The 25,230-nt window shown below is 34.3% G+C and overlaps 1 protein-coding gene across 1 annotated transcript in view; it reads left to right on the forward strand.

Moving 5' to 3' along the window:
- The window catches only part of DNAH7 (dynein axonemal heavy chain 7), a 283,116-nt gene that overhangs the window by 211,208 nt on the left and 46,678 nt on the right, over nt 1-25,230 (forward strand). Inside the window, exons 47-51 of the mRNA XM_049772925.1 lie at nt 10,295-10,485; nt 16,283-16,416; nt 17,138-17,473; nt 22,357-22,483; nt 23,406-23,600. Coding sequence (XP_049628882.1) covers nt 10,295-10,485; nt 16,283-16,416; nt 17,138-17,473; nt 22,357-22,483; nt 23,406-23,600 — 983 coding nt within the window. The remainder of the gene's footprint in view (nt 1-10,294; nt 10,486-16,282; nt 16,417-17,137; nt 17,474-22,356; nt 22,484-23,405; nt 23,601-25,230) is intronic.

The raw sequence follows: 25,230 nt of genomic DNA on the forward strand, positions 1-25,230 counted from the left end.
CAAATAACAAAGTACTTAAAATATTAGTAAATTGAAATTATTAGTAGTAACATTTTGGAACCATATGTTTGTATCAAATTATGACCATATAAGTATAAACATTATTAAGAAAAATCCATCAGATTTAACTTTAGGACATGCCAAAAGTAGTCTTACAGACTTTTAATTTTCTAGTTAATAATAAATGACTTTAAAATATGCTCCTTGCAATTTTAGATTTACTTAAGAAAAACACAATGGCAAAATATAAGGCAACCTACAAACTTAAGTTCTTATGTAGGCACACAGATGTACACACCAAGGATATTGTTTTTGTTTTTCCTCCCGATATAGTTTTTTTTGGGAGGGTTTTAATCGACCGAGGTATTCCATATTTTTTTAATTTAGAGTTTATTTATTTAACATCTTTATTTAAGTATCATTATTACAAACATGGTTGTAGTTGAAAGGAGATGGGATTTGTTGGTGGGAATTTAGAATTTTAGATATTAGAATTTAGAATTTAGATATTAGAATTTAGAATTTTAGATATTAGAATTTTAGAATTTTGAATATTAGAATTTAGTATTTTAGAATAGAATTTAGAATTTTAGAATTTTAGGAATTTAGAGTTTAAAATGTGGGATTTTAGAAAATTAAAATTTTAGAATAGAATTTAGAACTTTAGAATTTAGAATCTAGAATTTTAGAATAAAATTTAGAATCTTAGAATAAAATTTAGAATTTTAGAATAGAGTTAAGAATTTTAGAATAAAATTTAGAATTTAAAAATTTAGAATTAGAATTTTAGAATAGAATGTAGAATTTTAGAAATTTAGAATTATAGAATTTACAATAAAATTTAGAATTAGAATTTTAGAATAGAATGTAGAATTTTATAATAGAATTTAGAATTTTAGAAATTTAGAATTTTAAAATAAAATTTAGACTTTTAGAAATTTAGAATTTTAGAATTTAGTATTTAGAATTTTAGAATAGAACTTAGATTTTAGAATAGAATTTAGAATTTTAGGATTTTAGAATTTAGAATTTTAGAATAGAATTTAGATTTAGAATAGAATTTAGAATTTTAGGATTTTAGAATTTATTATAGAATTGAGCATTTTAGAAATTTAGAATTTTAGAATTTAGTATTTAGACTAGGATTTTAGAACTTAGAATTTTAGAAATTTAAAATTTATTTTATTTTTATAAAAATCTTTAAGCACCTGAGTTAACTCTGAAACATGGGATCTTAAGCTGGCACTGTTGACATTCAGACTGGATGCTTTGTTGTGGGACTCAGCCTGTAGATTATAGGATGTTTAACAGATCCCTGGTTCTGCTCATTGGCTACTAGTAGCACCTCTTCATCATAGTTAAATTGTCACCAGTGCCTTTCAGGTGAGAACCATTGTTCTCTAAAGGCTGTATTGTAGGGAAGAAATATTATTTGTGTTACATGTTTTTGGGGTTATGGAACATGTGTTTATTCATATTTAAACTGTACTTTGTTTGACTCATGCACTTTTTAAAATTCTTGTGGTAGGTTTCTCAGACTTGAAATCTTAAGATATAATAAAGGAGGAAACAAATGAAAAAAAATCTTTAAGCACCATGATTACTTGCATGATTGTATTTGGGTTTCAGTCAAACAGAACACTCCCCTTCACTAGTGAAACATAACCACCACCAACACCCCACCTCCCTCCTTCCCAACCCTTGCCGAGACTATTCTGTGCCTATCTCTCTCCCTTTGACTTATTTCATTCAGCATAGATTCCATTTATATCCTCATGTAGGAAATTTTCATGACTTTATATTTTCTGATGGCTGCATAATATTCCATTGTGTATATGTACAATAGTTTCTTTAGCCATTCATCTGTTGAAGGCATCTTGGTTGTTTCCAGAGTCTGGCTATTGTAAATAGTGCTGCAATGAATATAGGTATGAGGAAGGGATTTTTGTATTGTGTTTTTGTGTTCCTAGGGTATATCCCTAGGAGTGGTATATATAGCTGGATCATATGGGAGTCCAATTTCCAGTTTTTTGAGGAATCTCTCCATATTGTTTTCCATAAAGGCTGAACTAAACGATATTCCCACCAGCAGTGAATAAGAGTTTCTTTCTTTCCACATCCCTGCCAGCACTGATTTGTCCTTGTGCTTTGTGATGTGTGACAGTCTCTGTAGTGTGAGATGGTACCTCATTATTGTTTTGTTTTGCATCTCCCTGATGATTAGTGATGTGGAGCATTTTTTTCATGTGTCTTTTGGCCATTTGCTTTTTTTCTTCTCTGAGAAACTGTTCATTTCTTCCCCGGGGTTAAATTCTGTTAGAACCTTATATATTTTGGATATTAGCCCCTTATCTGATGGGTATTGGGTGAATAGTTTCTCCCATTCTGTGAATGGCTGTTTCCTAGGCATTATTTTCTTTGAGGTGCAGAAGCTTCTCAGCTTAATGTATTCCCATCTGTTTATCTCTGTTTGGAGAGTGCTGTTTTCTCCTTGAAGATGCCTTTAGTCTCAGTGTCATGGAATGTTTTACTTGTGGATTGTTCTATATACCTTATGGTTGCAGGCCTGATATCAAGGTCTTTAATCCATTTGGATTTGACCTTTGTGAATGGTGTTAGCTGGGGGTCTGAGTTCACTTTTTTGCAAGTGACTAACCAGTTGTGCCAACACCACTTGTTGAAGAGGCTTTCCTTACTCCAATTTTGGATTTCTTGTCCCTTTATCAAATAGTTTGAATACTCAAGTCTATTCCACTGATCTGATAGTCTGTCTTTATTCCAATACCACGTTGTTTTTAATAACTATTGCTTTGTAATACAATTTAAAATTGGGGAAAGTAATGCTTCCCATATTCCTTTTCTCAAGGAGTGCTTTGACTATTTGCGGGTGTTTATTGTTCCAAATGAATTTCAGGAGTGTTTGAGCCATAATCAAGATGGGAATAAAAGGAACTTTTCGCAATATAGTCAAGGCCATCTACAACAAGCCAATGGCAAATATTATACTCAGTGGAGATAAATAAACTAAAAGCCTTTCCTCTAAAATCTGGTACAAGACAAGAATGCCCTCCCTCACCACTCCTATTCAACATAGTACTGGAAGTACTTGAGCTAGAGATTAGGCAAGCAAAAACTATCAAGGGCATCCAGATAGGAAAGGAAGAAGTCAAGCTCTCGCTGTTTGCAGATGACATGATTGTGTATTTAGAAAACCCTATAGACTTCTACTAATACTTAACAAGAAAAAATATCTAACCCCATCAAAAAGTGTGGAGAAGAAATGAACAATTTCTCAAAGAAGAGATACATGGCCAAAAAGCTTCTAGAAACAATAGATTCATATAGCAAAGTGCCAAGCAACAAAATTAACACACAAAAGTCAATGGCCTTCTTATACACTAATAATGATAGAGAAGAAATGGATATTAAAAACACAGTCCCTTTCACATTAGTATTATACAAACTCAAATATTTTGGAGTCAACGTAATTAAAGACATGAAGGATCTATACAAAAAGTACAGAAGCCTGCTTCAAGAAATAAGAGATGAAACAAGGAAGGGCCATTGAGAACAGAGGAAAAAGCATTGGTTATAGCAGTAAGAGAAAAAACCAGATTAATAATTCATGACCAGCACTTTAAGTGAAATTTAATAGAAAAGAATATCATATGGTACTGCAGAGCATGGAGTAAAGGTAAGTATTATTCTGTGAAATTTTTCAATTTATATATATGTATATATGAGTATTGGATCATTAAATACTTGATTTATCATCAAATCATTGGAACTCTAAATGAATTTCTTTTACAAAAAATTGAAATCCAGTGGTAATTGCAACCATATCATTGTAATTAACAATGTAAGGGAGGTGCTATTAACAGAGTGAGGTTTGACTAACCAAATAAAGTGAAGTAATATTGAAAATGCTATTAACAAAGTACAAAGCATCCTTATTTTTCAGTGGCTCAATTTAAACTATATGGCTGGCTCAGGGACCTGCTAAAAGTAGAACTCAATACTGCCTTTGTATTGTGTACATACAAACACACACACACACACACACACACACACACTCCCAAAAAACTTAGGTTTTCTCTTGTTATCTTTTTTTTTTTTTGAAAAGGACTTGTCAGAACCTTTGTTACATGCTTTCAAATCCAAGGGAACCTGTTGTATTAAATAATACACAACATACAAAGTTTCTCAGTTACTTCAACACGGTTTGAAATAAAGTATTTTTAAATGGATGAGGATTGAATTCCAATTTCTTCTACCATTACTAATCAGAGAGAAGTGAAGAGGTTTAAAGGATAGAAAAAGAAACAGATGGCAGATCTCATAACTATTTTTGGATTTAAACTTCAAGTAAGCTGATTGGCTCCTATTACACTTTGGAAACCTAAGTAGTTAAAAGCCCTCCAGTCTAGTGAGTGGTGTGGAGACATTCGTCTGATCAAGGGCTGTGGCCTTTTATCTGTCCCTCTTCTCTCGCAACCTGAGTAGAGAAGGCCGAGGTTCCCTCTTTCCCTTCCTTCCACTGCACACCACAGCAGGCCTCCTATGTCTTTGACTATGTTGAGCTTTAAAATAAGATCTTTTTCAAAAAGAATCCTGCTGATCTAAAAAGTTTGAAAGTCAATGTTCTTGAAAATAAAGGCGCATCTATATTAGCTTCTCCCGTGGATAAAATGTGTATGAGATATTAATCACAGAAATATCATTGGTAAATCAATTTGTTCATGCCTCCATGAAAAAAAATAAAACAATGTCAATTTTTTTCATTTTACAAACTATCTCATTTGTATAGAAGATTTCATTTGTATGGAAGATCTTTAATTGCCTTTCTTAACTATGAAAAATATCTTTGCACAGTCAGAGTAAAAATCTATCAAGCCAGTACTTTTTAAAAAAAATTATTCTGTCTCCTGCCACTTTTCTCCTCCCCCAGCCCGGCATATAAAGTGACTGGTGCTAAGCTACATCGAGTTTTGTCTCCCTTCTTTACCTCCTCTTTGTTTCTTTGGTCACATATGAGAGTCTTGTTTCTACACTCTGCTGGGGGGAAAAAAAAAACAAACAAAACAAAACAAAAAAACAGTGAATAATGAACATGGGCTTTGCTGTCTTGGAGTTTATCGGTCTAAAGAGGAGCCTGTGGGACAGGAACAGACAATAGCCATAACCACATGCTACTGGTCCAGATCTCCTTTTTCTTCTGTGACTATTCATCTAGTTGGTTACCTTTGTTATATTTCATTCCTTAAGGTAGAGTGGCAACATCTGTGAAACATTTTCCTGAACCTTTCCGATGAACTTTCAGTTCTGAAAAGTTTGGAAGTTTCTACTATTGCCCTTATTCTTATTAACTTCTCACCTGGAAGCTGTTTGAGTACCTCTAATAGGTGCTTAGTAATTGTATTTAACTAACATAACATTTCCTATGTGTTAAATTATACCTTGGTTTTTTTTTTTTTTTTTTTTTTTTTTTTTTGGTTTTTGGGCCACACCCAGTAACGCTCAGGGGTTACTCCTGGCTATGTGCTCAGAAGTTGCTCCTGGCTTGGGGGACCATATGGGACACCGGGGGATCGAACCGCGGTCCGTCTAAGGCTAGTGCAGGCAAGGCAGGCACCTTACCTTTAGCGCCACCGCCCGGCCCCCAAATTATACCTTGTTTTACCCAAAACAAGATCATCCTTGGTTTCTTTGTATCTCTATGTATACAACTTGGTTTCACCCAAAACAGAAATTGTCTTATATGTACACCTGGGCAGACAGGCTCAAGATAGCCTGAGCTATTTGCCCTTACTCTGTCCTTACTCCCCCACCTCAGGGTGGTCTCCATACTCAATAAAAATGACAGTTCTGGCAGGCAGCTAGTGCTCTCCATATGATATAAAAGATTGTCAGACTAAATATGTTTCACCCTCAGCCTGATTATTTTATACTTTTGATTATTTCATGTGCAACACTGATTCATACTCATTCACCTGGGATTGGAAATAAGGCATGGGAAGTGATTTGACTATTAAAGTTGAAGTATCATTAAATAAGTCACAGTGAAAAAATTATATCCCTTCTTGTTCCAAGTTCAAGGAAATATGAAAGGAAAATTCGTGTTCTATAATTTCTGTTAAGAATACCTTAAAATTTGATATTATTTTAGAGGACCTCATCCACTGGTGGAAAAGGTTTATTCCTGGCTATGTGCTTGGTGTATGTGAAATTTTGTAATATTTGAGTGAACATTTATATAAATATTAAATTTTATAAATATGACTGAGAATGGATTTTTGAACTAGAAAAGTATAGCCTGCTGGGTTTGTGTGTGAGGCAGTAAGGGTTCCAGGTAAACAGGTTCCCTAGAAAGCTCCGAGGGTGGGCACTGAAAGGATGGAGGGATGTCAGGAAGAATCTTGGTACTTTGGTGGTGGGTACGGCATAGTGCATGCAATTAAAAAGGAGTAAAACTGTACAAAATCAAGCATTCAAAATTAAAAAACATTAACTCAATAGAAATTAATTTAAAATAACTTAAAAATAAATTATCCTTGAGCCATAGAGGTAGAGGCTTTGCTCCCCAGCACCATATGTGATCCCCCTAGAACTATCAGGAGTGATCCCTGATCAGAAGCTAAGAGTAGTCCCCAAGGCACATTCCATTCAGAGTTAAAGAAATGCATTTTCTAGGATTACTGTCCGAGTATGTGATCACGTAACTATGATTTTTTATGTCACCAAGATAAATATCAAAATGCCAAAAAAATAAAAATGCCATTTGAGATTCTCAGGAAAATTCTTTGTTTTATTTCTTCCTTCTTACTGGCCTCTAAAATGTGAGTATTATATTAGAGGTTGTGGCCAGAGATCACATACACATGGTAGGAGTGGTGAGGCTGCAAGGCTAGACACATGGATCGAGGCCTATTTAAATGCACTGTCTTTATGCCCTGGAGGATCACTTCCAGGTCTCATTTTAATGGAAATATTAAGCCCTTCTGCCAGTGTTACTTGGTTTTTAATCATTTACCACTGAATCTAGTTGTATATAACATAACCCACAATTGGAGGATGGGAAAACCTTTTGACATAGTCTCTAAAAGGAAAACAAATGCAATTAGTCAAACAGTACCAAAATATCAAAGCCAAAATGTAAATTTTAACAGCATTTTGTACCTCAAATTGTAAAAATCATGAAAATGATATTTATTACTAATGTTATCACATATTAAGAGTTCTGTTTAGTTATTAGCTGATTTGAGGGTTTTGTTTGTTTTTGAGGGGTAGGCTCACACCAATTAGTGCTCAGGGGTTACTCCTGACTCAACAGTCAGGAATACAGCTGGTGTATGAGGGTACCGCATGGGATACTGAGGATAAAATTTGGGTCGCTATATGCAAACCAAATGCCTTACCTGCTGTACTATTTCTCTGCCCAGTGACAAGCTAATTTAACTAAAATGTTTGCTTCAGTTAGTTGCCTTATACCATATTTTCCTCAATTTTAAGACTGAAATTTTGTAAACTATAGTAATAAACTATTACAAAAAATAAAAATTTTAAAGATGATGAAAAATATAATAGCAACATGGTGCCTACTGTCGGTTACACAGTAGTGTTATATAAGAACAAACCCTGAAATGAGTATGTTCTCCAATTCTGAAATCTCTACAGCCACTCTGGAAAATAATTTGGCAATATAAATTCCTTTAAAATATTCCTAACTAATTACTATAAATTACACTTTTAGGATTCCAGCCTGATAATCAGAGAAAAACACAAGGTTATTCAACTAAGATGCTCACTGTAACATTATTAACTGAGGAAAAAAGGAAACTATCTAAATAATAAATATATTTAACACATTATAATATGTTAGTAGCATTTAATCATTAAAGGCAATCATTTTACAAAAGTAAGAAATAAAATAAATTTTCAAATCATCTGAGGGGGCCAGAGTGATAACACAGTGTGTAAGTAGTTTGCCCTGTATGTGGTCGACCCAAGTTCGATCTGTGGCATCCCATGTGGTCCCCAAGCACGCCAGGAATGAACACAGAGCCAGGAGTAACTTCTGAACACTGCCAGGTGTGACCCCAAAACAAACAAAATCATCTGAGAGCTGGAGCGATAGGATAGTAAGTAAGGATTGCCTTTCACATGGCTTACCCCAGAATCTCATATGGTCCCTGAGTATTGGTAGGAGTAATTCTTTTTTGTGAGTGTGTGTGTGTGTGTGTGTGTGTGTTTGGTTTTTCGTGCCACACCTGTTTGATGCTCAACGGCTAAGCGCTCAGAAATTGCCCCTGGCTTGGGGGGACCATATGGGACACCGGGGAATCGAACCGTGGTCCTTTCTTGGCTACTGGTTGCAAGGCAGATACCTTACCTCTAGTGCTACCTCGCCAGCCCCAGTGTGTGTTTTTTTTAATATTTCTTTATTTAAGCACAATGGTTACAAACATGTTCGTAATTGGGTTTCAGCCATAAAATGCACACCCCCTTCACCAGTGCAACTTTCCCACCACTATTTCCCCCCATTTAAGTTAGGAGTAATTCTTGAGTATAGAGCCAGAAGTAACCCAGAATATCACCAGGGTTAAAAAATTAATTTAAAAACTAAAAAAATAATTTTAATTAAAATTTTAAAAAATCTGACATAACGATTTTATTTAATTAGAATCTCAGTAGTAAGGAAATTGGCAAGATAATTTTAAGAACTTTCATAGCCGGAGGTAACCTCTGAGGTAGAACAGAACATATTTGTATCTAAATAAGTGTCATCACAAAGCCATGTGCTTCTTTTTTAGCAAGATAGCACCATAACACCAAAATGAAAGGCTTTTAATTTGGCAAAACTTTGGCAATTTTCCCTACTAAGCTGCTATAATAAATCAATATTCTAAAATACAAAAATATTACATACAATGCCAACTATGGCATTGAGAATAGGAAATAATTCAATTATCTATAATAGAACATTGGTTTTAAAAGTATATAATATTAATATTATAAACTGTTATGAAGTAATTAAAAGCATGTTTATTAGTTCTAATAACACAGTGAACTATACCATAATTCAAGCAAAGTACTTACAATGCAGGATTAAATATTATTCTCAATCTTTATAGAAAAATGAAATAACAGAGTTTATTCAGCAAATATTATGCATAGTTTTTAATTTGTATGAAATATATAAAGGGCACAGAGAGTGATTAAGAAAATATTTTGAGGTGATTTCCAGTATATTCTGTTAACATAAACTGGAGCATATTAAACATTTGAGTTTCTTTGAATACTAGTTATTGCAATTATACAGTGCCAGTCTGTTGCTTAAGATTGCTCACCTGGGCCCTGAGAGATAGCACAGCGGCGTTTGCCTTGCAAGCAGCCGATCCAGGACCTAAGGTGGTTGATTCGAATCCCGGTGTCCCATATGGTCCCCCATGCCTGCCAGGAGCTGTTTCTGAGCAGATAGCCAGGAGTAACCCCTAAGCATCGTGGCCCAAAAACAAACAACAAAAAAAAGATAGCTCACCTGACAAGACTATGGAGAAAAGGCACATAGAAGAGGTTAAATCAAGAAAAGAATTATCTGATTAACTATCTAATTAATTATGACCTAAAGCCTACCTGGCTGTGATTGGTTGTCCTTAGCATTTTTATTATTTTGCATTGAACCACTTATAGACTGAGATTTGGGTTTACTTCCATTTATCTACTGATTTTACAGCCTGTGATTGTAACCAGGGCCACCACATAGACACACCAGTTAAGCCCTTCCCACAGATATCAGTTGGCTTAGCTTTCTTTTTCTTATAAAAACAGAAATTGAGAAAATTAAAAAAAAAATGTGGACAGGTCCCAGGAGCCAAGTGGTCTCAGGAGCATTGAGTGGAGGAAAAAAAAAAGTCAGATCTAAATACTCAAACCAAAGTCAGCGACATTAGAATCAAGAGACCCACACTACAACAAGCTATACACAAAAGGGACCTGTCACACTAATAGTCCTGGGGACTACGGGTGGAGGTATAAAATGAATGCAGGAAACTATGGTGAAGGGAGGTCAACACTGGTGGTGGGAATGGCCTTCACTGTCACTAAATGCCTGAAATGCAATTGTGAAAGACTTATAATTCACAGTAGTCTCAATAAAAAAAATTTAAAAAATGATTTTACAGGTAATGAACAGCATCAGCAGTCAAGAAGAATTTGGAGACTTGAATGCTGGGTCAATAGCTATAATAACAAGGTCTTTCTTTAATTGAAGATCTCTTTTCCCATTTTACTCCAGTGTTGCTAGAAAATGTTGGAGAAGAACTAGATCCAATTTTGGAGCCTCTTCTACTAAAACAGACCTTCAAGCAGGGTGGGAGTACGTGTATCCGACTCGGAGACTCAACTATTGAATATGCACCAGACTTCCGCTTCTACATCACAACCAAGTTACGGAATCCTCATTATCTGCCTGAAACATCAGTAAAGGCCAGTGTTAATAAGATTTCGTCAAATTTGATGTTAATGAATAAATTTTCTTCCTGCATCAGAAGCAAAGCAGGCATTCCTGAGATGAGTGCTTCCCTGGCATTTTCTAAAATTGCTATAATAATTTCCAAATGCTGCTTTCTTGAGTTTAGAAAAGTGTGGGATAAAAGATCATGACTAAGTATTTCTACAATTTATGTTATCCACAGATTTTCATAGTTAAAACTGGTGACACATATGAGTATTCTTTCTTTTGTAATCAACAATGATTATAATGATTGGGATTCTGGAACAGAACTTTATACTTTTTTTCTTTTTCAGAAGATAGATGCGGCTCTAATTTAATGTAGTTACTTAAAAAAAAACAAAACAAAAAAAACCTTGCAGTAATGGGTTCTTTTAAGACACTAAACATCTCTTTACGGATATAGAGAGTTTATTATGCTGAGTGAAATGAGTCAGAGGGAGATGGATCTCATTTATGAGATAAAAGAAAAACAAAAACAATGTGGTAATGATATCCAGCATCCATAGAGAGGAGGGCCAGGAGGACCAGTTTATAGTAGGAAGCTTGCCACAAATAGTGGAGCAGTGCAGTTAGGACAGAGAAGGGACCACTGTGACAATGACCTGAGAACTCAAGACAATAACTGGGTTTTGGATGGAGATAAAGTAATATGCACAGTATCCCTTCATTAACAATAGTGCAAACCAGTGTCTAAAAAGGAGAGAAAGATAAAACAAGCAAGAGAGAGAGAGAACAAGAGAGGAAGGAGAGAGAAAGAGAAAGAGAAAAGAGATAGGTTCAAAATGCCCTCCTCTAGATAGAGTAGGAGGGAGAGAAAAAGGGGACACTGCTGGTAGAAAACATTCATAGGTGAAGAGTGGTATTCATTTTCAGACTAAAACTCAACTATGAACAACTTTAAAATCACAGTGTTTAAATTAAAAAATAAAATTTAAAAAATCCCTTTAAAGAATGAAGTTATTTTCATGTTTCTGTCAATAATCAGAATGGCTTGGCATCAGCAACTGAGCTCCTTTCAGTGATTCCATTTTTGCTTCTAATTCACAGCCCTAGTGGGCTTTCAATGAACAATTGTTGAATGAATGAATGAATGAATGAATGAGGGTATGAGGAATAAATGCCACTTGCAGGCCTAAGCAGGAACATATGGTTAAGAAATATTTGAGTTTGGCTTTTCCCTTCAGTCCCCTCTGAAGCTATTTGTTGTTGGGAACTGGGGACCCCACACATGATTAGGTCACCTGCAATTTGGGTCTGGAACTCACACACCCTGACAGATGTCCATTGGGCATCACACCTCTCTGATTTGTACTGCATGCACATATGGACTCACTAGGAATCACACACATTAGTGGCAGTGCTCAAAAATAAGTTACTGTGGTACTTGGGGATCACACACTTTGTTGTGTGTAGGGGTCTCTGTGGCTGCCAGGCCTCTACCGTAACACCTGAGGCCATAGCAGTAAGGCTTGATCTAAACTCCTTATGTTCCCAAAGAAGAGAGTTCAATCACTGAACCATTCTCTGGAACTGTCTTTGTATTTTGGAAACTATATACAGATACAAAATTTGCATCTTTTTAGAACCATTTCAAGGAGTGTTGGCATTGCTCTGCAAAAGGCCAGAGAAAGCACTAAGATGCTATCTGTTATTCCCTCCCCGGCAGATCAATAGGGCGCTGTCGCCCTCGGGAGGTTTCCCTTGTCAGTAACATGTGAGAGGTGACTGCACTGGGACTGTGAAGTTGTGGGGCATTGGCAGCTGAGTTAAGGACACAGTTCAGACATTCAGGAATGCCAGAAGACTGGTCATAAAGATGGGTGGCAGGGGCCGGGCGGTGGCGCTAAACGTAAGGTGCCTGCCTTGCCTGCGCTAACCTTGGACGGACCGCGGTTCGATCCCCCGGTGTCCCATATGGTCCCCCAAGCCAGGAGCAACTTCTGAGCACATAGCCAGGAGTAACCCCTGAGCGTTACTGGGTGTGGCCCAAAAACCAAAAAAAAAAAAAAAAAAAAAAAAAAAAAAAAAAAGATGGGTGGCAGTTGAATGACTTTTTTTTAGATTTTTAAAAATTACTTTACTTAAACATCATGGTTACAAGATTGTTCATAACACATGTGCTATTTTTTCCCTTTAGTTACAAAATTGTTCAGGTTGAGTTTCAGTCATACAGTATACAACACCCTTCACCAGTGGACAAAAATGAATGAGATTTAAAAAAAATAGCATTAGAGTATGGAAGTTATTGTGCACTGATTTTGACTAAAATAAAATATTATCCAAGTGCCTGTAAATTGTGTATTTTCTATTTACCTATTAGTAGAGTCATATCATGCCAGTAGTTATGAGCATTGGAATCTGGAATGCCCACTCTCTGGGTTCAAATTCCTACTCTTATCATGTGTAACTCGCATGACTTTCACCATTTATTTAGCTTCTGTGACTTAATTACCTAGATTGTAAAATGGAAATAATAAATAGGAATATTATAGTATAAAATGACACAAAAATAAAACAAATTATATAGGAGGCTGAGAAAAAGGCCCAGCAAATAGTATATGAGTGTTAACTGTTGGCAGTATTATTCTATTTTTAAATATAAATAAGATAAAATAAAGTATAAAAATCAATCAATTTCTCAACAAAACAACTTTTCATTTTGATTTGGTTTGATTTTTAGGGGCATACCAGATATGCTCAGGGGTTACTTTTGGAGGGGGGGGTCTAGAAACCATCAGAGTTCTTTATTTTTCAGAAAAACTATCACATATGAGATGAGAAATTCTTAGCTCACCGATAGCTAGTTATAGTAAAAGTCATACAGTAGGGAAGAAACTGATCTATGATTCAGTATCAAACTCTTATGATCCCGGGAGTGTTATATTGCTTCATTATTTTTAATTGCCAGGATTGATTAAACAGGGATTAGGAAGCAGTGAGCCAACTATTTGCTTTCATTTAGAAATTAAAATGCTGCTTCTTGATCCAATGGTAAGTGTCATTTCTATACCTCTTTCAGAAAAACACATGAAACAAAATCATGCTGCTTTAATAGTTTTGAATCTAAATAAAAATAAAATTAGGAAATGTTTGTATGAACTTAAATATTTATGATTGCATAGTTAGATTTCTGAAATCTTCATTGCAGAATATCTAATATTAATGTATTCTCAGTGATTGCCTTCTTGTGTTTGAATACAAAAGGTAAAATATTTAAAGCATGTATTCCACTAAACACTCTGACTATGGTTTGGGAATTAAAGTGATTAAAATAAATGTGACCTGTACATTTGTTTTTTTCAATGTAACCAAAAGAAAAAAATTTCTCATTACAATTTTTTTGAATGAATACCAAGGCAGTACTAGATAATTACATAACATTTATGAGACTTTCAAATTGTTCAGTTTTAAGAATTGATGTTATCCCATCTAAATGCCATTGTATCCTGTACTGAGTGGCATCCAAAGCCTGTTGTGGGGTTGTGAGAGGAAAAATTGTTTAATCTAGAGGATACCATCACAGATGTGTCTGGGTCTGAGGGGAAGAAGAATTTGCATTCCTATAGGCATTGCCAGGACCTCTATACCCTTTCAACCCATGAGCGGGAAATTTTCTTATAACAATCACACTGTTCCTGAAGAAGAAATATTGAGAAGAGGAAGATAAATATGAAGGTAGGAAAAGGCAGTTTCTTATCCCCTCAGTGGCTAATGCTGAATGCATGAAGGAAAAGACAAAGGCCTGGGGCCAGGCGGTGGCGCTGGAGGTAAGGTGCCTGCCTTGCCTGCGCTAGCCTTGGACGGACCGTGGTTCGATCCCCCGGTGTCCCATATGGTCCCCCAAGCCAGGAGCAACTTCTGAGCGTATAGCCAGGAGTAACCCCTGAGCGTTACCGGGTGTGGCCCAAAAACCAAAAAAAAAAAAAAAGAAAAGACAAAGGCCAAACATAGAGAGTAACAGAAACATCAGTCACGGCTTTAAGCTATTTTCTTTGAAGGAGGAAGGAAAACCTGGCCAGAGCAATACTACTGAGTAAAGCGCTTGCCTGCAAGTGGCCAGCCAACACGGGGTCCTTCCCCACCCACATATGCTTCCCCGAATTTGGGCAGGAATTAAGCCCTTAGCAAATTGGATGTGTCCCTCCCTCCCAACACACACACACACACACACACACAATTTTAAAAAAGCCTTTTGTGTGGGATATGCAAATGCTTATAAACTAGATCAAAGTACAAATTATTATAAAGAAACTCATTGGAATCTTAATATTGAATCCTGCACTTTTATCTTTATTTTATTTATTTATTTACTTTTTTATTTATTTTGGGGGGCCACACCTGGTGACACTCAGGGGTTACTCCTGGCTATGCGCTCAGAAATCGCTCCTGGCTTGGGGGATCGAATCACCATCTGTCCTGGTCAGCCCTGTGTAAGGCAAATGTCCTACTGCTGCAGCATTGCTCAGGCCCCTCCTACACTTTTTTTTTTTAAACTTTTACATTTATAGGCAAATATTGCCCATCCTTAGGAACAAGGGAAGGGACTGAACTCCTACAGGGACTGTAGGTGTAGAACACAAGCAGGGATCAATAGTACGTTGGTTAGACTCTGGCTTGCAGCACACTGGAGTCTGGTTTCTGATGCGCACAGGTGTGTGGAGAGGGTTTGTGGAAGGGGATCCCCAAAACAAGGAAATGATGACCCTAAGTTTTCCAGTAGCTGCCTTTGTTATAGTTGGGTGAGGTTTAACTTGCCTGTAGTTTGTTCATTTATATTGTTTATTTACTACTGCTCTCATTTTAAAGTCCTAATTTGGGGGGGCCACACTTGGTGATATTCAGGGGTTACTCCCGGCTCTTAGCTCGGAAATCTCTCCTGGCAGACTAGGGGGACCAGATGAGATGCCCGGGTTGGAACAAACTTTATTTCTGGGTCAGCTGTGCAAGGCAAACACCCTACTGCTCCTGTGCTATTGCTCAGGCCCCTCCAGGAGTAATTTCTGAGAGCAGTCAGGCATAACCCTGGAGCTCCACCATATGTGGCCCTCAAAGAATCAAACAAAACAAACAAAAACAAAACGAAACAAAGCAAAACAAGAGTCTTAGATCTATGTAAACCCCAAGAGGCAATTTTTTTAACTTCTGAAAATCTAACTCAGTTACAAGGTAAGTGGTGCTAATAAAGTTCAGTTGTGTTAACTGGGTTTATTTACCATTCTGTACGATCAATGAGGCTCATAAATGGAACCTATTTGAAATAAGAACAGAACGATCACTAAATAAGAGCCTTTGAAGTGTTATTTATGACCGAGTTTCTAATACTAAATTAGAATTCTAATAAGCTAAATGTGTCAATGTGTTTAATCGTGGTTGCTGAGTCCACATTGAGCATACATGAATTACTCCAGTAGACAGAATCTCTCACTTTTCCCCTCCCTTTGCTGTTGCTGTGATATCTGAAGATTTCATTCCACTACAGGCCTGTGAGCTTTTCCTTGTGCTGTTCGTTGATACCCAGTTGTGGTGTATCAGAACTCACACATAATGTGGGAATGCTGGGGATCCCAAAGAGGAGTGCTACTAGAATTGTCTCCACATGTGGGGGTGTATTGTGTGTATAGGAGGGGGGTGGCACTGGAGATCAAACTCAGGGCAAGTGTTCAATCCCTCAGCTCGAGGAGTCTATTCTAAGACTAATACCTGAAGAAAACATACAGAGACTTTCTTAATAGAAATGATGCAATTTTTTTTTTATTCCTTCACTTACAGGTCACGTTATTAAACTTCATGATCACTTCTGAGGGAATGCAAGATCAGCTTTTGGGAATTGTGGTGGCCCGCGAAAGACCAGACCTCGAGGAAGAAAAGCAAGCCTTGATCTTACAAGGAGCAGAAAATAAAAGGTTTTGAACATTATATAATAATTATTTGATAACTATTTTAAGATTACCTAGCATGAACCAATGTGCATTTTGTGATTGATTTTCTTAGATTTACTTGGCCCACTAAATGGTAAATTGTAGAAAGAAATGATAAAGCATTGTGGTTTCTCTGTTCATTTGGGAAGTTGCATTTCAGGATCTAATTTTTGCATGTACTCTCTTAAGTGCTGTGAAAACCAGGTACTATTTCAAGTCGTGGTGATAATCTTTGAAATGCTCTACAAAGTTTCCCATTCACTATGTAACTGCGATGACCTGTTTTCACTGGGGCACCATATGAATGGATAGGTTACATTCTATTTTTGTGCATAATATCTGTACATGGCTAGCAATAGAAAAGCTCTATAAGTCATGAAAAATTTCAGAACATAAATGAGGTGATAACTTTCTGTTCACTCCTTGCTGAGCTACTTAATGGCAGGATAGATGGACTTACCACCATTTTTTCCACGATTTTCACATAAGAGATCATTAGAAAAGGAGAGCAGAAAGGAAGACCTGCCTTTTGACATTTTTTAAGATAGGAAAATTAATTACAGAACATTAGAGTGATGCATATTTGTCACAAAGTAATTCCTTTCTTTAAGTTTCAAGCTTTTTGTTTCTTGTGAGAGAATGTATGTGTGAAATGATTTTAAAGGATTTCTTTTTTTCTTCTGAGAAAATTATGTTTTGTTCTTAGGCAGTTAAAAGAAATAGAAGACAAGATTTTGGAAGTTCTTTCATCTTCCGAAGGCAATATATTAGAAGATGAAACTGCTATTAAGATATTATCTTCCTCCAAGGCTTTGGCTAATGAAATTTCTCAAAAGCAGGAAGTAGCGGAGGAGACAGAGAAAAAGATTGATAATACCCGTATGGGCTATCGTCCTATTGCGGTCCACTCCACCATCCTGTTCTTCTCTATCGCTGACTTAGCTAACATTGAACCCATGTACCAATACTCATTAACCTGGTTTATTAACCTTTTCATCATGTCCATTGAAAATTCAGAGAAGTCTGAAGTTTTAAAACTAAGGTATGTAAAAGAAAAGCTAATAAATACCAGTATTAACTAATTAGTGCCTTAAGACTAAATAATCATGGATGGCCTTCCTTGTTTTTCCACAATGGGGTGTTCACACCATATAGCTACAACCACAATATAAATTAATATGATACGATATAAAATGTGCTTGAGTATTTATTGTACCAGAATTCATTTTTTAGTGAAATTGAACAGATGTGACCAAATGGTCTTCTAGAAAATTATTTGGTAAGATAGATTTATTTGGTAAGATGTAATTTTAAAATGGAGACAATTTACCACATCATTTGAAAAACGTATTTATGATAGTAGATACGGAAAAGTAGTTAATAACCCTTGTATGTCTGATTATATATATGTATATATATAAATTTTAAACTCTACTATCATGCATTTTTCTGTTATGATATACACTTTTCACCTGCTGTCTTTTTTCTCATTGGCAGACAATTGAAAGCATTGTTTGGAAATCAACAATGTGATGATGTCTGATTCTTTTACCCTCTCTAAGCTTGTAGTCCAAAAAGTTAAATGAATGTTTTGATGGGAAATTCATGGAGTAAGAAAGTTTTAAAAGTACCTGCTTGTGTTACTCATATTTACATACAACAAACTTCATTTTACTTTTGGTTGTTATAGTTAATAGAATTAAATAGAATTAAAGCTATGAAAATAAAATTTATGGTTTTATATCAGTGCCATGATTTTTAGTTTAATGCTGGCATGTTACAAATAGTATATATCAAAATGAATTCTTGAACCAAAAAATTAACTCATTCCATTTTTTGATCCTTATATCTTTATGGATCAATATGACGTTAAAATAAAATACAAAGGAAATTCAATGTAGTACTTTAATACACTCATAGTTAAGGATTATATTTCAGAAATCCAAAATATAATATTAATTTTCTGAAACCTTATTTGAATCTTTTATATATCTTTTATATATCATGATAGCATTTTGCTGAAATTTTCATATTCTTGGGCAAAGTATTTTGTCAGTATCATTATTTTATAAGTTGAATGTATGAATAACAATCTGAAAGCCTGGCATTTGATTACCAAACAGTGCTTTCAGATATCTGCCAATGAGTAAAGGTGACAGCAGGTGAAGAGAATATTTTATAACAGAAAAATGTATGATAGTAGAGTTTAATATTCATATACAGATATATTTGTTTTGAACTCACACCAGAGATGCTCAGAGATTTCTCCTGACTCTGCACTCAGGAATTACTCCTACTGGTGCCTGGGGTACCATATGGGATGCCAGGGCTCAAACCTGGGTTGGTTGCATGCAAGACAAGCACCCTACTCACTGTACTATCATCCTTGTCCCTTTTTTATATTATTATGTTTAAAATATTTAGATTATTTTCTCCAGTTCCTGAAATTTTGGAGTTTGGGGCCACACCTGAAAGTGCTCAAGGATTACTCCTGTCTCTACACTCAAGATCACTTCTGGTGGGCTTGGTAAATTATGTAGGGTGCTGGGATGGAACAATAAAGGAAGAAAAATGTTGTTGCTAAATAAGCATTAACCTTATTAATTAACCTTATTAATGCTTATTAATGAAGTGAAATGTATTACTTCATTAAGAAGTGACACAGATCACAGACATTTCAGTAAAAGACTGCAAATGTAGAACTGTCATCCCGTCTTTGGGAATTTGGGTTACCCTCTGCATTTGGCTTTGTCTAGAGAAAAAGCAACTTTTGTCTTTATGTTGTCTTAAAACCAGGCACCCCCAAATTTATGTTCTAACTCAACCATTAAAACTGGGAGATAGTGTCCCCTGATATTTACATTTCAAAGATATGGCTCTCCTGTCTTTGAAAAATACATTCCTGGATCACAGCGCTGACGACAAAAAAATACCTATATTGTTGTTGAAGGATTTTAATCTTCTTCAGTATAATGGTGAAAGTACTTATACTTTCAAATTTTCTAAAGTAAATACTCTTAAGAAAAAGGAAGGAGGAAGATCTTTTACCATATTAACTATGGGTAAAATTCACCCTATACTTCACATTGATTTGTCTTTATATTAGAGCACAACTTCTTTTTGAATATTGCTATTTGTGGATACTTGGGTAGTGTCCAGTTTGGGGCTATTATAAATGTTTGTTACCCTAAATAACATTGTACATTACTTTTAGTGCAGATAAATAAACCTTTCTAATATGCATAAATCCAGAGATAAAATTGAAGACCCTCCCAATATCAAAATATACTTCATTATGATAGTATTCAATAGAATCCCAATGTACTACATCAAAAAAAATTTTGTTGTTGATGTCACACAGTTATAATGTTGTTAGTTATGCTATGTTTTTGATGTACAAAGTTACTTTATCTCCATCATCTAGATCCTGCTCCACTGTCCAGAAGTCACTTTTAGGAAACTTTTTTTCTTTCCTTACCCCTGGATCATCTTAGTTCTATAATCAAAGAGTAAAAGTTTGTTATCATTATCTACTGCCTATTGCCTTCTTTATTTCTTCATTTATTACATAGAAGTGAGCCTATCCTGTTTACCCTTTTCTTCTTTTCTTTATTCATTTATCATGTCACCTACTTAAAAAGTCTTTTCGATAGTCTTATTCTAATGACTTTTTTTTTAGTAAAATCAAGATTCAAAGCTAGCCCCATTCAAAAATTAAAGATAGAATAATTTCTCTTAGGAATAATTGACAATCATGGATCAACATCAAATGCATGATGTGGCCTATTAATATTATAGATAGAAAAAGCATGTGACTATAACACAAAAACTACCAGATTCATTTATTTTTACTCAAAGATAAAAATGTATTTTGCTTTTGGGCAGTTATTTATAATTTAACTCTGATACTAATTTTAAATCATTAATTTTTTCATGAAAGTTTTAAATGCATTGGGTTTAATATATATAACTACTACAAGTATATTGATGGGTAGAAACAAGAATCTTAATATATTTTATGTATAGGAACCAAACTTAACTCTTTCTATGTGTATATATTTTTCATACATACAAATATATATGAAGTATATTTTAGATAATCATTTGTATCATAACTTTCTACATATTAGTCTTTAAAAGCATATTTTATAGAGTTTACCTATGAAAGCACTATACTTTTTATGGTATAACTTGTGTGTAGCTTATAAACAATGCATTAGTAAAGGTAGCTGTGCATAGTTATTTTTACCTTGTGGAAAAATCCGAAAATTGGGACAAAGATATTTTTTTCTCTCACATATGTCATATCAGTTCCTTTTCTGGAAAGTTTTTCAAATGTGCTATCTCATGAGAGGCTTAATCTTATGTCATGTACTATCAGCATTGAGAAAGAACACTGTTAATATCTTTCACACTGTAACATTTTACTAAATTATATTTTAATTTGTGTTTATCAGTAAGATTAAATTTGAATTTCTTATTGTTTTTACTTTAGTTTTTCATAAGTGGATATTTTTATAAGAGGATATTAGTTTTAAAATGCAGAATTTTCATTTTATTCCATAAAGTCTAAATCTGAATCATTATTGTGCTGGCTACTGAGGAGCTAAATCCAGGTGTGAGAAAAATACCCCTTAGCATATAATAATGCATATATAAATAGTATGATTATTCAAATCTTCAGAGAATTCAAATGTTTTCTGAGCTTCAAGGCTCTCTCTACCAAGTTATTTTTTAGATTCTCAACTAGTATGAACAACAAATTATAGAATTATACAACAAATATAAGTTTGCTGTACTTCTCATTGGAATGCTGGTGGGAGGTAAAAAATAATTCAAGAAATAATGAGCGAAAATTAATAAAGCTAGGATGTTTGGGAACTTAGGGTATCAGACTGAAAATAACCAAGATCTGTTCTTGCTGGTAGATAACATTTTATAGACATTTTGTCTCAATGATAATTGCCAGATAATTAGTTTAAAATGCTCAGGATTTATAATTAGAGGGGCTAGAGACATAGTACAATAGATAGGGCACTTGATTTGTACATGGCCAACCTGGATTCAATCCCCAGAAGCCAATATAGTCCCTTGAACCTTGTCAGAAGTGATTCCTGGGTTCAGAGCAAACAATAAAGCCCTGAAGACAGATGAGTGTGCCCCCTTACAAAAAAAAAAAAAAAAACCACTCCCAATTATTATAACTAGAGATTGCATGTGCTAGTAGTTACTAAAATACTGGAAGGTTTTTAACATATTATGATTTAATTTTCATATTTCCATGTTTTGTCCCTGTTATAAGTAAAAAGATAATTTCTCCATCATAAAGTTTTACCCTACTGAATTTAGTTTTCATGTAATAATATAGCTATTCATTTTAGTCTTCTAATATATAAAGTGAAGTATATGGGACTATTATAGAAGAAAGAAGTCGAATTTTACATGAGTAATATTTTACTTTTTTTTTTATTGGTTTTTGGGTCACACCTGACACTATGCTCAGAAATCACCCCAGGCTCGGGGGACCATATGAGATGCCGGGATTCGAACCACCGTCCTTCTGCATGCAAGGCAAATGCCTTACCTCCATACTACCTCTCTGGCCCCATATTTTACAATTTTAAATAGTTCATATATCCTGAAGGGGAGTAGGCTAATAATGCGTGCATTGCTGTTTTATTCTAAAAGATTAGCTGTTCAAAAAATCAGTCAACAGTCAAATGCTATTCTACTGGTGTGTTTCTCTCATTGTGTGTCTCTCAAATTTGTGTGGCCAGGGAATGATGATCCTTGCTTGTTCTGGAAAATGATTACCCAGAGAATAGAGTAGAACACACATCTAAATGGCTGATAACAGCCTTTAAAAAAGAAGCATTTTCCTTAAAGCATACTCCACTTTTATTTTCTGTTTGTTTACCCTTCCAGGCTTCAAATTCTCAAAGATCACTTTACTTATTCCCTTTATGTTAACGTCTGCCGGTCACTCTTTGAGAAAGATAAACTGCTCTTTTCCTTTTGTCTAAATGTGAATCTGCTGCTACATGACCGTCTGGTGAATATTCTTGATTGTTAAGGGGGAAATATAAACTAATTTATTAATTTGTGTAGGAATGATATATAAAAGGGCTATGTGTAGTATTTGTAACAATGATCATTATTATTGTATAGTTAAGAAGAGATATTGCAACTAGACTAAATTACAGAAAGCTTAAAAAAATAAAGCAGGCAGAGTTTTTTATGTCACCCATTACTTAAATGTTTCTATGTTTTAGTTTAAAATAAATTAGTTTTACCTTAGAATCTTTCATAAGAATACATAGAAATTCATGATAAGCCTTGATGTGTGCACAAAGTATGAATATAAATGGTAATATTTTAAGAACATGTGCAAGTTAATTAGATGTAAACATTTGGGCTTAATGATGCCTTTTATAAATTCTTGGCTGTGTTTCAAATGAATACTTTATATTCATTTAAAATACAGGAAGCACTTTTTTAAATGCACTATTATAAAATTCATCATTTTATATACTTGTGTTTTTTTGATTTATCGATTGCATACAAGAATGTATTTTATTTCTGTAGAATTTAAAGTGTTGTATTCTTATAAGTTTTATAAGTGCTGTTAATATATTTAATGGAAAATTATTGAAAACATGGAAAGTTGACGGCTTTCTGTCATCACAATTTTTAGAGCTAATAAGACTTCAAGTCATTTGGAAAACATACTCAAAAGAAAATATCCATATAATTATACTTGAATTTGTAATTCTGAAGAAAAGTATCTTAGCTAAGATAAATTATTTTGAAAACTGATTAAAATGGAAGCATTGATTTTTTTACAAATAAGTACTTACTAAGTAAGTTGTATCAATAGAGATCACACTGACATTTAAAATTCAGCTATCATTGTAAATGTACAATGTAAATGGTGAACTCCTCCCTGACTCTTCATGTTACTTTGTTTTATAAAGATTAATAAAGCTGAGTGGAGATTTCTGCTAACTGGTGGCATTGGACTAGATAATCCTTATACCAACCCTTGTATCTGGCTTCCTCAAAAATCCTGGGATGAAATATGTCGCTTAGATGAATTACATTCCTTCAAATCCATTCGAAAGGAGTTTATTCGTTTAAAGGATGGTTGGAAGAAAGTATATGACAGCCTGGTATGTTTCTAACCCTCCTGCTTATTTTCAAATTTTGTAAGTGGTGAAAATAATATTATATAATTAATTTTATTTGATAAAAATGAGATTTATATAATGTTTAAACAACTGGTTAGATGTTAAAATCCAAATTTAATTTGTATTTTGCACACAAATCAGTGATTTTATTTGAACTATTCAAGTTCCTTGAAACGTATGGAGATTCAGACAAGCTGTATATGCCCTTAAAATATTATTTTGATCCCTCCCAGATTTTTGTGATTATTTTAGAATTTGAATTCCATAAAAAATTATTAACATTTGACAAAATAGTCTTTAGATTTTATTTTTATTTTGAATGTAGAAGACAAAATAAAATATTCTGTCATCTGAGGATAAACCCTATTTTGCTTATTTGGTATTATTAAAACTAACTCATAATACAATTTTCCTTGGGGAACATATAGAAATTGTTGCATTCTTTTAATATCTCTTATGTAATGGCTAATAAGTTTTGCCAGTTCCAAGTTAAGTTTTTGATTCCTTTGTTTCTACTCTCTTAGAAATCTTCTTTCCTTGGGGAGAATCTGCAAAAGCTCTATGTGGGGAGGTGGAAGGAAAAGTAAATGAGTCAAATAGATGAAAACTGGGTTACCTATTTGAGGGGTTAGGCATGTCAGTGAGATATTAGGCCTACATATAAATTCAAGTATTTTGGGCAAGTTCTCTTTTGGATCTTTCCTTAATAATCTAAAATTGTTTTCTAAAGACAGGTTTCTGTGAGAACTCTTTTTCTAAACTGAAATTAAAGCTTCATTTACTTTGTCCAAACATTGAAATTTCTTATTTGAGGGAACACATTAGCCATCCTTGAAGTTTCAAGGGTACAAATATCTATTATTTCAAGGTTTACCAGTTTCCTGGAGTCTAGATGATGCTCTCATATAATTTTAGTGGTCATTCATATTTAATTTTCTTTACTCAGATACAATCTCTGATAATCTTTTAAGATACAAAAATATTCAAAGTTTGAATATAATACCCTTCTCCTTTTGTAATATATGTGGGGATTTTGGTTGATTGATTGGTTTTAGGACCACACCTGGTTTATTTATAGCTCTACACTCAGGAATCTTTCCTAGCAATACAGGAAACCATATGGGATGCAGAGGATTGAACCCAGGTTGACTTCATGCAGAGCAAGCTCTTTCCCTATGGAACTATTGCTCCAATCCCTAAGTGTTTGTTTATATAGATAATAGTAGAAATGGAATTTTTAATACCTTTAAAGAAAAAAAAAACGAGAAAATACTCTAAATGAACTTTTTTTTCTTAGTTTCTTTTTTCCTTTTTCTTAAAATAGGTTCTTTTTTATTAGTATTCACATTGACATTATCCTACAAAATATCCTCATTTTTAATACTTCATGGTATTTAAATTTTCTCTTTATTCTTTATTTCATAAGATTGCCTCATATAAATTTATATTATATTACGTATAAATAAATTTATTTTAGTGTTCTTGATTTCAGGTAGTCATTTTATGTTTTCTGAAAATAGTTTCTATAGGAAGAGGCATTGGGGTGTGGGAGAGAACACAGGTAAAGGTGTGGTGCTAGAATGTTTTCTGAATAAAACCTTAGCAGTGACAG

The sequence above is a fragment of the Suncus etruscus genome, chromosome 5 (genome assembly GCF_024139225.1).
Source record: "Suncus etruscus isolate mSunEtr1 chromosome 5, mSunEtr1.pri.cur, whole genome shotgun sequence".
Lineage (NCBI taxonomy): Eukaryota > Metazoa > Chordata > Mammalia > Eulipotyphla > Soricidae > Suncus > Suncus etruscus.